This window comes from Corvus moneduloides, chromosome 10, assembly GCF_009650955.1.
Source record: "Corvus moneduloides isolate bCorMon1 chromosome 10, bCorMon1.pri, whole genome shotgun sequence".
NCBI lineage: Eukaryota > Metazoa > Chordata > Aves > Passeriformes > Corvidae > Corvus > Corvus moneduloides.
Window position 1 is genome coordinate 5496521 of NC_045485.1, and position 15388 is coordinate 5511908.

Consider the following 15388-nt stretch of genomic DNA (forward strand, 5'->3'; position numbering starts at 1 on the left):
ATGAAAAAGGAGATCAGCTTTAAAACACAAAGACAGAAAAAGAAATAAACAAAGAGGAAAATTGTAAGGAAGGTTAAACCAAGTTGGTGTGTGTGTAGCTGGCACCACGAGGCAGTCAGGGCTCCTACCAGGAGAAAGACAATTAGATTGAGCAGATGAAAGCAATGATGATGATTGCTGGTGCAGCAGACTGGGGCTGGCTTGCATTAGGTTAAGTAAGCTGGATGCAAGCCAGCATCATTGAACAAATGGCATGGCACATTCCCCAGGAATCTGAGGAGAGATTACCAATATCTTAAAGGTGACCTTTCACACTTGCTATCCCAGCAAATCAGGCAATTCTCCTGGCTGTAATGGACGAGATCAGCAGAGGCCACTCTCCTTAAGTTATGCACTCCTCATACAAATAGGATTTTTATTTTTAGATTTAATATCAATTGACTGCACCTCATTTGAGCAAAGTATCCTAAGTGCTTTATTGGTTTATTTCACCCCTTCCCCATTTTAAAGAAAACATAATCTAACTTTCCATTATTCATTATCATCCAGGCAGGCAACAAGAGAAAAAAAGAACCCTAATTTTTAGCCATATTGTCTATTAAAAATGTAAAATGTTTCCTAAAAGGGCAGGCGCATTAATTAAGGCTGCCTCGGGACAAATGAAGATGACTAGGAGTGCTCTGTTTTCCTGGATGAGTTTTCCATTATAATTGAATGAAACCAATTACTGCATTTGTAATGGAAACTGTACCTAAGTTGAACATTTCCACTTTTGCAGAAGCTGGAGAGTACACTGCATGAGCAAAAAAAGGTCTCCAAACACTTAGGAAAGGAAAAGAGAAGATATCTTTTCTGGGGAAAAGAAAGAATCCCGTAAACACATTGGGTACAAATCAAATGGCCCCAGAGTAATTGAGAACCACAGCCTGCATTTTCAGAACCCATCTCCAGCCAGAAATCCTGAACCTGAGGATTGAACTCCTTTCCACTTCTTCAGAGAAGAAAATACAGCTTAATTAGGCTCAATTTTCTAAATAATGGTTATCCCTCTGTAACTAATCAGGAAAATTTTAAACCAGGATCAGATGAATGCTCGTTTAAGTAGTGAAACATGCTCTGTCTTCCAAATATAATCTTACTCTACAGACAACTGAAAGGATCGAGAGTAACACACACTGAAGCATAGTTTTTATTTTCAAACAGAAAACATCCTTTGCCATTCTACTGAGCAGCCCCTAGAACAATACACAACCTTCTTCTGCACATGGAGATTCTGCCAATGAGAGAAAGCAAAGATAACTTCAGGGAAAAAAGAATTAATGGAGTTTCAAACACAACAACATTTTCTGAACTTATTCCTAATGCTTCGAAGAAGGAAGCTGTTTAAAGGTATTGCCAGGGAACTAAGAAGTCCCCAAATAAAATTACTTGAATAATCTTTAAAGAGAATCCTGAGCATGAAAGACACTGTAGAGAGAATTCTACTTCCAAATCACCTAAAAGCAATACACTCATTGAGTTCATCCATAATTATCCAGTATTCACCTGGATCATGAATTTTACCCCTCAGTAAGCTAAGGAAGTGCACGTTAATTATGAGGCTGATAAATGCAATGCAGAGTTATGTTTTAGCATTTTGTCTGTGTAATCAGCCATGAAGCTCTACAATGACTTTAGAGGTATCCATCTATAGTCAGATAAAACCAATATACAGCAGTAGTGTACTTTGATTTCTGGTTCCCTTCTAGACTCATATAAAAACAACTTCTGTATGAAAATAGGGGCAGATGCAGGAACACTGTTCATGACGCGTTCTAAGTTTAACACTGCTCTACGGGGTACATCGTGACATCACCAACTAGACTTTAGCACAATGCAGACCTGCAGCACACGCAGGCTCCAGTGCCCACTATCCACTGCTCAAGAACCTGGATATATTTCCTAGAGGTTTTTCATGTTTATCTTTGGATGTCAGATAAACTAGCAAGTTTGTCATTCATGAAAAGGAAAGGAAAACCGAGGCAATATGAACTGAGTTGTAACTAAACATAACAAGTGAAATTCTATCAGATTACAACAAGTGGTTGAGGTTTTTCTATAATTTATTTATTATACTAAGTCTTGCTCAGTCAGGTGTTCTACAGTGAAGGGAGCTGCAATATTAGGGATTTTGGAAGGCTGCAAACGTAGAAGCATTTTTCTCCTATTAAAAAAACATCCTTCATTTAGAATAGACTCTGACACAGGTTCTTTCTGTGGACCCTCCAGACTACTTTTGCTCTTACAGAATGCGGTGATCGAAGTTCTACACAGAAATTACACATTTAGATTTGTGCATTTCTGTCTCATTTGTTGTCTCCAAGAATTCCCTTACTTTCAAGACAGGCAGATCTATCTGCATTTTTTAGATTAGTCTTTATACCCTTCTTAAGGCCACGTTGCTACGTGTTTTTCCACTGACAGTTGTGCTAACTTTATACAGTTGTAGTCAGCTGCATCATTAATCATTTCAGTAATTGCTAGTCTAATCTTCAACACCTTGAGAGAACACCTGCCAGTCATATGCTGCTATTATTTATGTGACAGTTCTACCATCCTAGTTCTTTCCTCCTTAATTTACACCACTCACAAAGCCGTTTCCACTTCAAGTGTATTTTTATCCTTTACTTATGTAAATGCTGCCAAATCGGTTTGAATTTTTTCATGCTCCTTTCCCAACTTCTGTATGATAGGTGTACTTATTACAGAACTGTACTACCTTCCTGATGTCTCAGCACAAAAACAAAGGGACTGTAAAATTGTGGAAGTCAATTCTTTTGCCTTTATTTAAAAGCTCACTCTTCTAACCCCTTATACCAAATCCCGTAGAATGTCCCCACACACTACAATTACATGCCAGGGTAACACTTGATTGATATCTACTATCAAAGACCACCCCAAATTTTTGTTTAGAAAACTGTGCAGACAAGGCAGAGCTCTCTGCTGTGCAGGGTTCCTTCTAAAGAAACAAATCCCCCCCAACCCTTTCATTTCAAAGCAGGCTCTGTTGAACCCCATCATAATTCTCTGTAAAGTTTGCATGGATTATTAAACACAGATCTAGTGAAAGACTAAAAACTGATGCAAAGACAGCACCAACTTGTTTGAATGTTTATCCACCGAATGAGAAAACTGATAAATGGGAGTAGCAAACAATTAGAGAGCACTTACTGTAGCAGAGAGCTGTGGTCCATTCAGCTGTGCGTGCAGGATGGCCTCGTTGATGGAGTTCCAGATCCCCGACAGAGCAATTTCCAGATCGTGTGAGGCAGCCATTTCATTAGTCAGATATTCCAGCGTGGAGATAAACTCCCTCCATTGTGCATCCAGTTCAGACACGCTGGCCAGGCAGCCCCTCATTACATTGAGACAATATCCCACACAGGGCCTGATGAGCGTCAGGCCCTGGCAGTGCGGGCAGTACTGCATCTTCACCAGGGCTCTGCTGCACTCCTTCGTCAGAGCGGCGTGTTCAGTAGTATTTATCACTTCAATGCCCAGGCTCAGGGCCTGGCTCAGCATCCTACTGGCCCAAAGAGATTTTGACAGCTCTGTAACCATGTTTTTAGAATAGTGTCCAAAAGGATTTATGTCTTGCCTTGTAAGCCGCAGACACTCTGTATAGTCCTCTGACAGATCTGTAATTCCTGGGTTTATTAGCCGGCTATACACCAGAGGAAAGAGACTGTCAAAGAACCGCAGTACTGCACTTTCCACTGTGGTCTCTGCGCCCAGAATGTAGAGAGAGATGTCTGTAAAAAGCTCCTTAACAGGCTCTGCTGCTTCTTTTGCCATAGGTCTGTAAGCTGTCTCAAACAGGGAACTTGTGCGGTTTTCAGCAAAGCGAAGCAAAGACTCAAAGGCCTCTAAAAAAGGGGCAGGGGAGAGAAAGAACTAGAGGTTAATGGCAGGCACCTGACATCTCAGTCACAGGAATAACATTGTCCTGAACAGGAACATCAGTAGTTACATGAAATCTGCAATATGAATGCAGTAATAGATAATACAGCTTTCAGCAGTAATGTGATTAAAGAGACCCCGAAGTATTGCTTGTGCATAATAAAGGCAACACATAACACACAATAGTTTTTCTTTAAAAAGGTGACTGTGTTCCCCCTAGCCAGACCCTGATCCACACTTCACAGTCCACAAAGGACTCGCACGGATTCCAGGCTAGGGCTGGAGCACCAGCCAGGGCTGCGTAAGATGGTTTTTAGAACTCATACTGCATTTGGGCAGTTCAGCTGGTTACACTTCCAAAGCATCCCTCAGCTCAACTGTGAGGTAACCCACTACAAACAGAAGCTGAAACTTTTGTTTCACAGTGCTTGAGTAGGTGGCTGAGAGGCACTTCTCGCAAAGTACAACTCCAAGATGAAGGAAAAGATGCTGGGTGAATAAATTCTCTCCCCATTAACACTGCCCATGTCTGGACACCAACCGGTGGTTGGGGAGGACTTGACATCATGTCCACTATGACCCAAAACCAAAGTGAAACAAACAAATCAGGAAAACATTATCTCCTTTAACTACACCATTTTTGAGTGGCCTAAGAAAAAATAGTATTTAAGGAGTGTCACAGTTAACACATTTTAAATGGCACATGGTAAGTATTATACACCCAAACAACTGATTGGGGTGCTAGAATTCATGGACAGGACAAGGAAGGGATCAGTTTCCCAGACTATTTTTAATGACACAGAAGACAGTAATCCACACCATTCCCACTGCTTTCTTTGGAAGCTCTCCAACAAAAAGCCTCTGACATAAATCATCCTTGCACTCCTCTGGGTAGCAAGTAGTTCCAGTCAAGGCAGGAGACCTGTCACTCCATACCTCCTGAGGACTAGCCAGATAATGGGGTTTTGGTCTAATCCTACTCTCCATTCATCACAACATCACCATGCAATTCACTGCTCTGCAGCACAGCCCAAAGTCGCTCAGAGATCAGCCCCACAAAGGAGCAGACACAATACAGAACTCAAGATTAGCACACACTGGCAAAGTTCTGCAGCAAAGCCCGCACCATGTCTTCCTTGTGACAGCTCCCTGGGCAACTGACTTGCCTGTTATGATAAGCATTACAATCCCTTTTACCACAAAGTGTGCTTTAGCTAAACAGATAATACAGCATATCTCATTGTACATTAAATCATCAGTATTTTGCACACACACGCTGCATCCTTCTGCCAGAAAAATCACTTCAGCACTCCCACTGGTATTACAGCAACTAATACTTTGGAAGTGCTTATAAAATCCTAGAAATTAAGAAACCAGATACACTTCAGTTGAAAAAGATGACAGTACATTCTTGGCAGAGAAACACCTTGCCAAGTTTCAGACTGAAGCAGACTTTCAGAGCTGACGACAATTCTGAAAATTGGATCCAGGATAGAAATCTTGATGCAACTTAAACAGTAGTGCAGTTTGTTGTGGGCTACTGCATACTATTAAAAGGGTTTTTTGTTTGCCACATCACTCCTATGTGTTTATCTTTATTTCTAAAGGAAACCAAAACATCACTTTTATCATACTACAAAACTCAATAGAAGTATTACAAAACGTAAAAACAGGTATTTAAGTTTCCTCCCTATTCATGCTCCCTTACAGATATTCAGCTTATCATTAAATTATGGGAGCAGGGACTGTTGTCTACAATGCCATCAATCTTACACTCTTCCTTTACCTTCCATATCCATAAAGGCAGAACTGCAGGCATTGCTCTCCTTACCTGAAAACTAAATGAAATTCATTCATGAATGTGCTAATGCCCTTATTTTTCTGAGAAAAAAAAAGCCCCAGTGAAACAAAAGAGCAAAACATCCACTGACAACATATACCCCAAAAAAAGAGATTTCAGCAGATTCCTGGGATACTAGGTTAGAAAACCATGTAGCATTTTATTTTCAAACCTCGTAACTGTGAAAATTCTGCATGCTATTAAATAAAATTGTGCATTATTCTGAGACAAGTGTGAAATCATGATATGTAATAATGACATTTATTTTTCATTACATAAGGGAAAAATTGTAATGGCATATAGCTTCATTCCTCCTGCAAAAAGAGCCCTAACATCAAAAACATGGCACAAAAATATTGCTGGTGATTATAGATGTGCTGCAAACCCCTGTAAGGTATCATGTACTTCCTTATCACCACTGGTCAGACACAAAAAGTGACTCATGCCTGCAGTCAATTACATTTCAGAAGGAAATATGTAGGTGCTTTTTCATTGCTAAGGCATTAAGAGATGTTTGAGACAATCAAATTACTGTTCTTAGACCTTTAAATCAGAAAGAACAGGGCTTCATGCAGTCAAATGATGTGGCAACAATGGACAGCTTGAGTTGTGACTCTGCAGAGCAGGAGCTGAAGTGATTAATCATGTGCCTTTCAGTGCACTTTGTGTGGTACTTTGTACAAAGTTTCTAAACCCCAAGGAAGGTTTACCACTATCTGCAAGACCAGATTTCTCATTTATGCTGTCAAATACAGCAAACTTCAGACAGTTACGAACTCACAAAAAGCTGAATTCTAAGCCTAAAGATACACTCGGAGAATTATTTGATCATCTTTCACTGCCTTTGGCTTCAACAAAACCCTACCAGCAGCATAGAAATATATTGCAAATATATCAATTCTGAACAGAAATAAGCCTTAACTGAAATAATCCAACATCTGATGAAGAAATGAAATTTGGAGGTTTTTCGTCTTCCACTCATATTAAAACAAATAGGAATGTGGAGAACAAGGTTTGTTCCCATGTTGCTGAGAAGCCCCTTTTTGATTTAAGACTACAGGAAAAGTGAAACACCAGTTAGTTTTGAATTTTGAACACACACAGTGGTGACTACTTAATGAAAGTCAGGCAGCATCACCTTCCACGGGGAGAATTTTGTTCAAACCGTTCATCATGTGCTCAGCGAACACTTGACTCCAGCACTGATATGCCTGGACACTCAAACACAGCTGATCAAACACAGCTCACCTCTGCAAACTTCCCATCTCAACTGCCAGGGTTATGGAATGAGCTCCTGGAGACAAGCCCAGTTCTGACAAGATGCCACGCTGGGTTTGCTGCTCCAGCAGCAGCACCGAGCCTGCCGGGCCAAGCAGCCAACCTGGTCCACATGCTGGGCCTCCAGCCTGCTCCCCAGCCCTCACGTGCACTAGAACTGGATTATGGTCAGTCTGACACACACAGATGGACAAACATTGCTCTGCATGTATAGCATTCATGCTTATTCATCCCGAGCATGGCACAGCTTGGTTTGGAGCACAGGCTCCCTTCTGACAGAAATACATCCACCCTGACACAAGTACATTTCCCTTCTCTTCAGCCAGCAGCTACACCTCCCATACCTCATGCAACGAGCATAACAAAGGATTCCTGACTTATCTCACACCAGCTTCTGCACTGTAACACCACTGACTCCTTCAGTGGGATTTAATCCTGATTTAAACCCACTGCATATCACAAAATGCTGCAAGAATGGAAGTGTTTCTGCTAAAGAATAGTGCTACAGGGAGAAACAGATGTAGGACGAAGGTGTCAATCTGCTCAATGCTGGTGTACCAGCATTTTCCAAATATCTCCTCTATTTTTCCACCACCTGGGGATCTATTTGTGGAAAAACAGGTAGGTATTAAGTGTCTCACGTCACATAAACACTGCATTCACCAACTTGCACAACCTCCCTTCAGCAGGAATAGCTGCTTGAGTTTTTAAACTGCTGTCACCTCTATTTTAGTCCAAGTGCAACAGCTCTCCAAGTTTGTCTCCAGGCCACCACCTTTTCTCCTGCAGCCTTATCCTCCAGACAAGAACCAAAGATGCAGAAGTACCACACATCAATTTGCCACTCTTTCTGCCACAAAAATCTTTCTGGGTGTGTTTGTCAGGCTCCAAGACAAACAGCAACATCAGCTCAAGGAAATACGTGAGCGGAGGATTCAGCGAAGGGCACAGAGCTGGTGCATACATGGTGGTGTGAGAGCCTGCATTCAGGGTTGCCTTCATCTCATAAGCCCCAGATTTCTTACAGTACATGGAAGGCAGCAGATGTGGTCTCAGGGAACCCACACAGATAGGAGTTTTCCAAGAAAATCTGGACTGACATATGATAGCCATGCTTAGAGTAGGTTCATTTGCTTTCCTCACTCCTACAAGACCCTCACATGCCATTGAGATTCTTACTCTGTAAGCAGCTGTGGGGTTCAGATGGAGAGCATTAGGCAAGGTTAAGCAACCTCCAACTTGTTGGATTATGAATCAGCCCAAACCTACATTCTTTTCTTTCCAGAGGTCCAACGCAGGAATATTAGCATGGAAACAATTTCACCAAAATGAAGTCAACCTAAACACCAGATACCTCTGCTCACAGAGGATTATTTCTGCCCCAGAGTAGCTGAGCCTCAGATATTAATGAACTCCCATGTCTTCAAAAACCAGACTCCCAAAACCCAGTGCAAACCATGACATGCCTGTATGAAAGGGAGGTTACTGCCACTGTCACCAGACTTGTGTGTGCCACTGCAAGCTGGCAGCTCTTGCTCACAGAACTGACCATGTAAGACCACTGGGCTAATGCAGCAGCTCTCCACTACATCAGTGACTCCTTGGACTCTGCAGTTACTAACTGCCTTCTGGACTTCAGTTTTAAAAATCCACAAACTCCTCAGAAAAAGAAAAAAGGAAACCATTCTATTATAAACATTACCAAAAGATTTTAACAATGCTCAAAACCCGAAACTATCTATACAGAATCTATACAAAAATAACATCTGTGTACATTTTAGATTTTGACTGTAATCATGAAAGAAGAATGACAAATTTAAGTAGCTCCATTATTTGTTTGGTCTCTTAGGACCACACTAACATTGGCTGCTTTCCTTTCAACATCTTGCATTTATTATAGAGTTACAGAATGAATGAAAGCTAGACTTGGTTGAACAATGGCTTCCTTCTCATGCTTTCATGTCCATTAAGATTTCTACATCTTTATGGCTTGCCAAAATAGAGGACAACATATTAATATTTTGCAGTAGTAGAATTTAAGTACAGAGTGTTTGCAATGTAATACAGGGAGAACAATGCACAAAGCAGAAAAATCACACCCAGACATGACACAAAAATGATAAAATTTATCACTCTGCTTTTAGGGTGTACAACGATCTCAAAACATGTTTAAAAGAATATGAACAAAGAGTGCTTAGAAAGCATCATTAAACAAGATGAACAAGTGGTTGGGTTTGTTCAAGTTTTTTTTTCAGATTACTTTAAAAAAGGATGTAAGTGCAGAGGAAATTGTATCATGTTTGCAAAGACAGAACCCAAAATCCATTCATTCATTCAACTGCTTTTGCAAACAACTTCATGTAACTTTCAGCTTCATTTCAATTCTGTGACATTTTGCTAGGAGCAAAATTTCCAAGCATTTGAAGTTTTCTTCTTATCCTCCTCATTTACCCCTCTGCAGAACACAGGCCCAAAGCTCTTTATTAATACCCTAGCTTCCCATCTGCCTTACTGGTTTTAGAATGGCAGTCTTCCTATAAACAAGCACAGTTGCTCTTGATGAAACTGATGAGAAATGACATGTTAATAAACATGTCTAATGAGACAACGGTGTCCGCTACATCCTGGTTGACACATCATCAACACTTGGGAGAAACATTGCAACCTTGCTCCAAAACCATTTTGGGCCAGAGAAACCCTAAAAGTGCTCAGAATCCGGGCTGAGCAGAAGCATCTCCTGCTTCCTACTCACCTCCTGTAGCTGCTTTTAACAAGACAGGGGCCAAAACAGTTTCAGAATTAAGAAAGCAAAGTCAGTTTTGGAAGAGGGGAGAAAAGGAAGTTTGAATTTGCTCACCTTGACAGTCTTTAGAGTTCATCAGTCCTTCAGAATATAGACCAGATGGGGAAAAAAGAGCTTTCCATTACTGTGTATAGGGGCAAAGTCTTTATTTAACAGTCTCCCCATGAACTTGTCTACATTGACAACATCAGATAAATATCCCATTGTGTACCTGTTGATAGAAACTTCTGCCCAAGCTGGAAAGAAGTCTGTGCCTCCTTCTCTGTTTATACCCAACAGCTACAGACACTGCTGATTAACCAAAAATCAACAAGTAGAATTATTTACAGGCTTCTATTACCTCCTTTAATCCACTGCTCAATTCTAAATGTAATTCAATACTGTTTTTAACTTTAAAAAACTTATGAAAAGTTGTTAGGGCTTTAAAAAGTTCTAGAAGTGAGACTTTGGGAGCATAAAACCACTTTCCTTCCTGGCCTTTCCTCCAGTGCTGGGAGCTACGACAGTGGTTTGCCACAGGAAACACTGGACATGAGAAAGCCTCATGCAATGTGAGCGTCAGAGCAGCTGACCCACTGCTGGAATTTGGGAATGTGGGCAAAACCATGACACTTGGGAAAACCCATTTCCAAACGTTCTGTTGGAAGACTGACTTCCAAGAGCAGCAACAGGAAACACACCACTGAAGAACCATCTGAAAACTGCTGTCTTGGGATGAAGATTAGTCTTGCTTGTTTTATAAGCACAAGTCTACTCTGGCAGCCTTGGCACAGCATTGCAGTTGCATAGGAAACAACCACCCCCCTCAGACTGCTGCCCCAGGCAGCAAACCCACACCCTTTGCTCAACCACACAGTCTTACAGGACACTTTCTTATTTTACTATTTCTTCTTCTACTTTTTTGTAAGTTTAAGCAGTTTCTTTGTTACACATTCTTGTACAGGGAGAAAGGGGGTGAATATGCAGCTCATTTTGGTGACACTGATGTACACTAACTTTGGGTTATTTTAGTATTTGATTCTATTGACAATAGAAATAACACCAGGTTTAAAATAGGCCAACTGCTTCAGAGGCTGGGGGGGGCAAGGGGAAAACAGGCAGTAGATGCACAAGCGCAGGAGATGCCTTAATAACAAGAGAATGAGCCAGCAATAAATACAATCTTTTGTTCTGCTCTGGTCAATTTGCCATGAAATCACAGATAATGGTTTCTGTAGACTGTGCTGGGGAATATATCCAAATTACTGGAAGTGGAAACCAGAGTGCACATATTCTTCAGACTTAATGGCCTTGGCTTTATAACTTACAAACCAGCAATGCTTAACAAGTTACAACTAACTGCAAAACTATTGCCCAAAACCAGACTAGAGACAGCTCTGCACTCTGCTGCCCCAAACCAAAACTGCCCTTTTTAAAGAAAACACTACATGGAAGAGTTTAATTAAGTTGTTACACTTCACAGAATCAGTTACAGTTTGCTGGCTTGACTTTGACTGTTCACTACATATTTCACCTTCAAACTTTTTTGTGAATACAATGAATGAGCTGGTAACTAAATTTAGCTGTTTATTACTTCTGCATACTTGATTTCAGTACAGTTGTACATTATTTTATACACTGTAATTATAGGGTAAAATTACTTACGCTTTTTTCAAGTGAGCAGTCTCAAGTAAAACTGAGTCAGTTGGCTGGCAGAAAGCTGGAGACCAGATGTGGAATTAACCTTTTATGACACTGCTGGGCTTCTGCTGACAGATAAATAAAGCAAGGAGTTCTCTGGGAATATAAGTGCAGTAGCAGGCTGATGGACACCTACCATCCCCATGGTAAGATGATCTAGAAGAGCAGTAAAAGCCCTGAGAGACCAACTGGATACAGCATAAAGCCGTGGCTATTGCTCTTATTCCCCTCTTGTCAAAACAGAACTCTAAAGGATGGTTCATATAATTCTTATCTACCAAGTTCAAACCTGTCAGCTGTTACTTAATAATATCAATTCACAGTTCTAACAGGATTTGGACCAAGATAACTGAAGAAAGAACTACGGCTGTGCTTCAACAACAACATCTGTGCCCTTCATTTGCTTTCCAAGGACAAGTAATTTATAAAAAACACTTCTCACAATCTATGAGGGGAAACCCACAAGCAGTTGTGTATCTGTAGGTAGCCAGCTCATCACATAACTATAATCATCTGAAGTTATTTGGAGGTTCAACAGCTAGTGGAGCAGAAACAGAGTTACCCAATTTATTTGATCAGTCACACAGACAACGATGACTGGAAGCCACAGCTACAGCAAGTAGCACACAATTCCCAGGATGGATTACAGCACAAAGCACTTGCAAAATAGCTTTGAATGGCAACTCTGTAACCATTAGTGTTTCTTTCAAGACAGACCCACAGGAACAGTCTACATTGCTTAAATTAGGGCTGATCTAATTAGTCTAATGAACGAAGTTTTTGCCACATAAAAAAAGCAACCAGTTTTATTTTTCCAGGCTAAAACCCTGTGTACTGTTACGAAGATGCACTGTCAACTGAGAACATCATTTTCCCTTATAAAATAAATTTTTCTGGTAAAAAGAAACATCTTGAACAGTATTTTCTTAGAAATTTGAACTGTGGATCATTAGGGGATGAGGTAAACCCCTGGTGTATTTGCAAGTAACCATCTTGCTGTGGGGTGGGGTGGGTTTGGATTTTTCCCAAATTTTACCACTATTATAAAAACACAGCCCTAAAAAGTATGTTGGCCTAAAAATCCAGGACTTGCATGGCCCCAGACAGGATGCATACTGGCTCTAAAAGATGGACTGCCCACAGTTTGGTGCCTTTGGAGTAGACACCTGGTATCTGTGGCTGCAGTTCCTCTGAACCTGCAGAACCTCCAGTGCCGAAGACCTGCACAATTTCTGTTCCTATTTTCAGTACCCAACGGTTTGGTTATTCAGCCATAACTGTACATTTCTCAAAGCTCACCGGGTTGTTACCCAAGCGCCCAGGGAAGGATGGAGCTCCAGGTATCATCAGGGCATGTCTGATTCTGGGGTGAGCTGAGCGGTGACACTGCTACTGGGGACAACACGTGTCACACACTGGCACCCAAAAATGCTGCTGTTGCTGGGAGACGGTGCAAAACCCTTACCTCGTTCTTCCTGGGGTTCCATAGCAATTATTTTTCCACGTGTTAAGCAGTTTTTCAGAGCTGAGAATCACTGCACTACACATGCCAGCACAGGGCTAGTTGATAAGTGAAAATAATGCCTTTATTGCAATCTCTAGGATTGTGATTTTTCAGGTAATCTCTTCCCACACACTGCTGGACAGAACAAAAGGGTATCACTTCTCCTTGGAGTTCCCAAACTGCTCTTATCAGAAGGACTGTTGGAATGAACTATTTAGTGTCAATAGCGTAGTTTCCAGAATTAAACCAGACTTGTGGGAGACTCTCTGCACATTCCTGACTACTGTTTGGGCTGGCTGGAGTGTCTGAGGCAGCACATCCTTTATTGTGGCACTCCAAATGCTCTGGGCCTTTATGGAGCAAAAAATCCTCTTACCTGGAACCTGTGCCTAGGTAAGGGTGAGGACAACATTTAAATAACATGTGACAACATACACACACAAATATTCAGAAGCAAGCAAGTGGGCTATGGCCAGAAAATCCAAAATGCAACTGTGGACACAGCTAATTGTACAAGTAAAATGTAGCTGCGTAGAGATGTTGCTGGTTGATATTTCTGGTTTACACTGCCTGAGGAGAGGGACTGTTCAAATAAATAACAGGCAAAAAAAAGGCCAAAAATTGCTTCTGCAGCCTTACTGCAATTGGAAACCATAGAGAAAGTAAAAGCTGTGCCAACTGTGCCCTGTGCCAGGTACTAATACCAGGGAGAGCAGATGCCATGGCTAGAGAAAGACAGGGCATTTAATGCTGGTGGTCTCTTGAAGCTCAGGCACCACACAGTGACACAATTGGGCTTGGCCAGCGAGCCAGCCAGGCCTGCCAAAAACACTGCAGACAGACTTCTCTCTGTTGCTTGACTTGCACAGTGGCACTAATGATCCCTGAGGCATCGGGCACTGGGATTTACCTATGGAGAAGTGTAAAATACAAAACCTATCTTTAGAATCCAGAGGTGACCAGGGTACCCAGGACGCTCTAAAACTTGTCTCTGGAACACTGCTGCACTGCAGGCTCATGTTTCTTCAGAAACACACTTCACAGGTGCCAGTTAACTCTGGCAAACAGGAGAAATTGAGATATTTATTTGTATGTATCTGATGTAGTAAATACTACCAAGAATGGAAAGTAAAAAATAGTATAAGATCTGCAGTAGTTAAGAAAAAAGAACCAAAAATCCATCTTATGAGTTAATTAGGAGAAAGCAGGAAGATGCAGAAAACTTTTCATTCTTCTGCGAATCTTTTCATTAACAGAAAAGCAACCAGACAGGGGTCTCTAGAGAGAATTTTCTCGACCCTCTGATTAAGGAGTTCAACTGGGAGCAGGAAAACTAATACGTTAGTTTCATAAGATCATGAACTATTTCATGATTTCCAGCTGAATTAGTTAGGTGGTCCATTAAGATCCATTTCTAAAAATCTAAGCAAAAAATAGCTACAAGAGGCAGGATTAATTTAACAAAGATGAAATATGAGGGGAGATGGCTTATTTTTCATGTTTGGGTTTTTTCCCTTTTTGTTTAGGTACTAACATAGGAATTGTGTTAACATAGGAAGTTATGTCCAAGTTTTGTTAAAGAGCTAAGGTCATAAATAAGACTAAAAAAGTTCTTAAAATCTAGACTAAATCTGTATTTATCAACAAATTTAAAACTCTCTAAGTGGAGAGCAGCGATAATGTAGCCCCGTGGGATCAGCAGTGGAGCCTCTCCAGCCCAGACGTGCCAGCTGGCTCGAGCACTGCGCTCCCTGTGCCCACACTGAGTGCGTGTGGGCACATCCTTCAGCTGCCCAGCGAACAGGAGCACGGCTCTCCAGGACACCCAGACACCAGCCTGCACAAGCACGGTGTACTGCCCATGTGTCCAAAAGCATGGGCCACAGAACCTTGTTGCTGTTTCTTCTGATTCTGGATTGACCAGCACTGACCTCATTTCCCAGGACCAATTTCACCCAGCCTTCTTTCTCTATGTAGGGAAGCCTTGGCAAAGCAAACTAAGGAAAACATAAAAGTACCGTAGCTAAGAATGGTGCAGGGGCTGTCTTTCGTACAAGTCATCTTCTGCAAACAGTTTAATTAAGTGGCTTTTGTGTTTTTCAGGCCCTTGGACAACTCCTACCCACAAAAACCAGCAGCAGACCAGCACGAAGTATCCTCTCCCAAATCTGAGCTGGAAACACCCTTTGGCATTGCGGCACAGACCAGCTGCAAGCCAGTGTGGCCGATGTGCAGGCAAGCAGGGTGAGGGCTCCTCAGCAGTGCCCCAAAAACACACTTAACTCATCTAAGATTAAAGGCAGAGGTACTGCCCTTGGAGAAAAGACACAGGCAAGCAATGCCT

At 41.5% G+C, this 15388-nt stretch overlaps 1 protein-coding gene across 4 annotated transcripts in view; it reads right to left on the bottom strand.

The window, feature by feature from the left end:
- The window catches only part of LOC116448664 (glypican-5-like), a 338454-nt gene that overhangs the window by 258224 nt on the left and 64842 nt on the right, over window positions 1–15388 (bottom strand). For all 4 annotated transcript variants that reach the window (XM_032119434.1, XM_032119433.1, XM_032119431.1 and 1 more), the window contains one exon: window positions 3211–3905. In XM_032119434.1, coding sequence (XP_031975325.1) covers window positions 3211–3905 — 695 coding nt within the window. The remainder of the gene's footprint in view (window positions 1–3210; window positions 3906–15388) is intronic.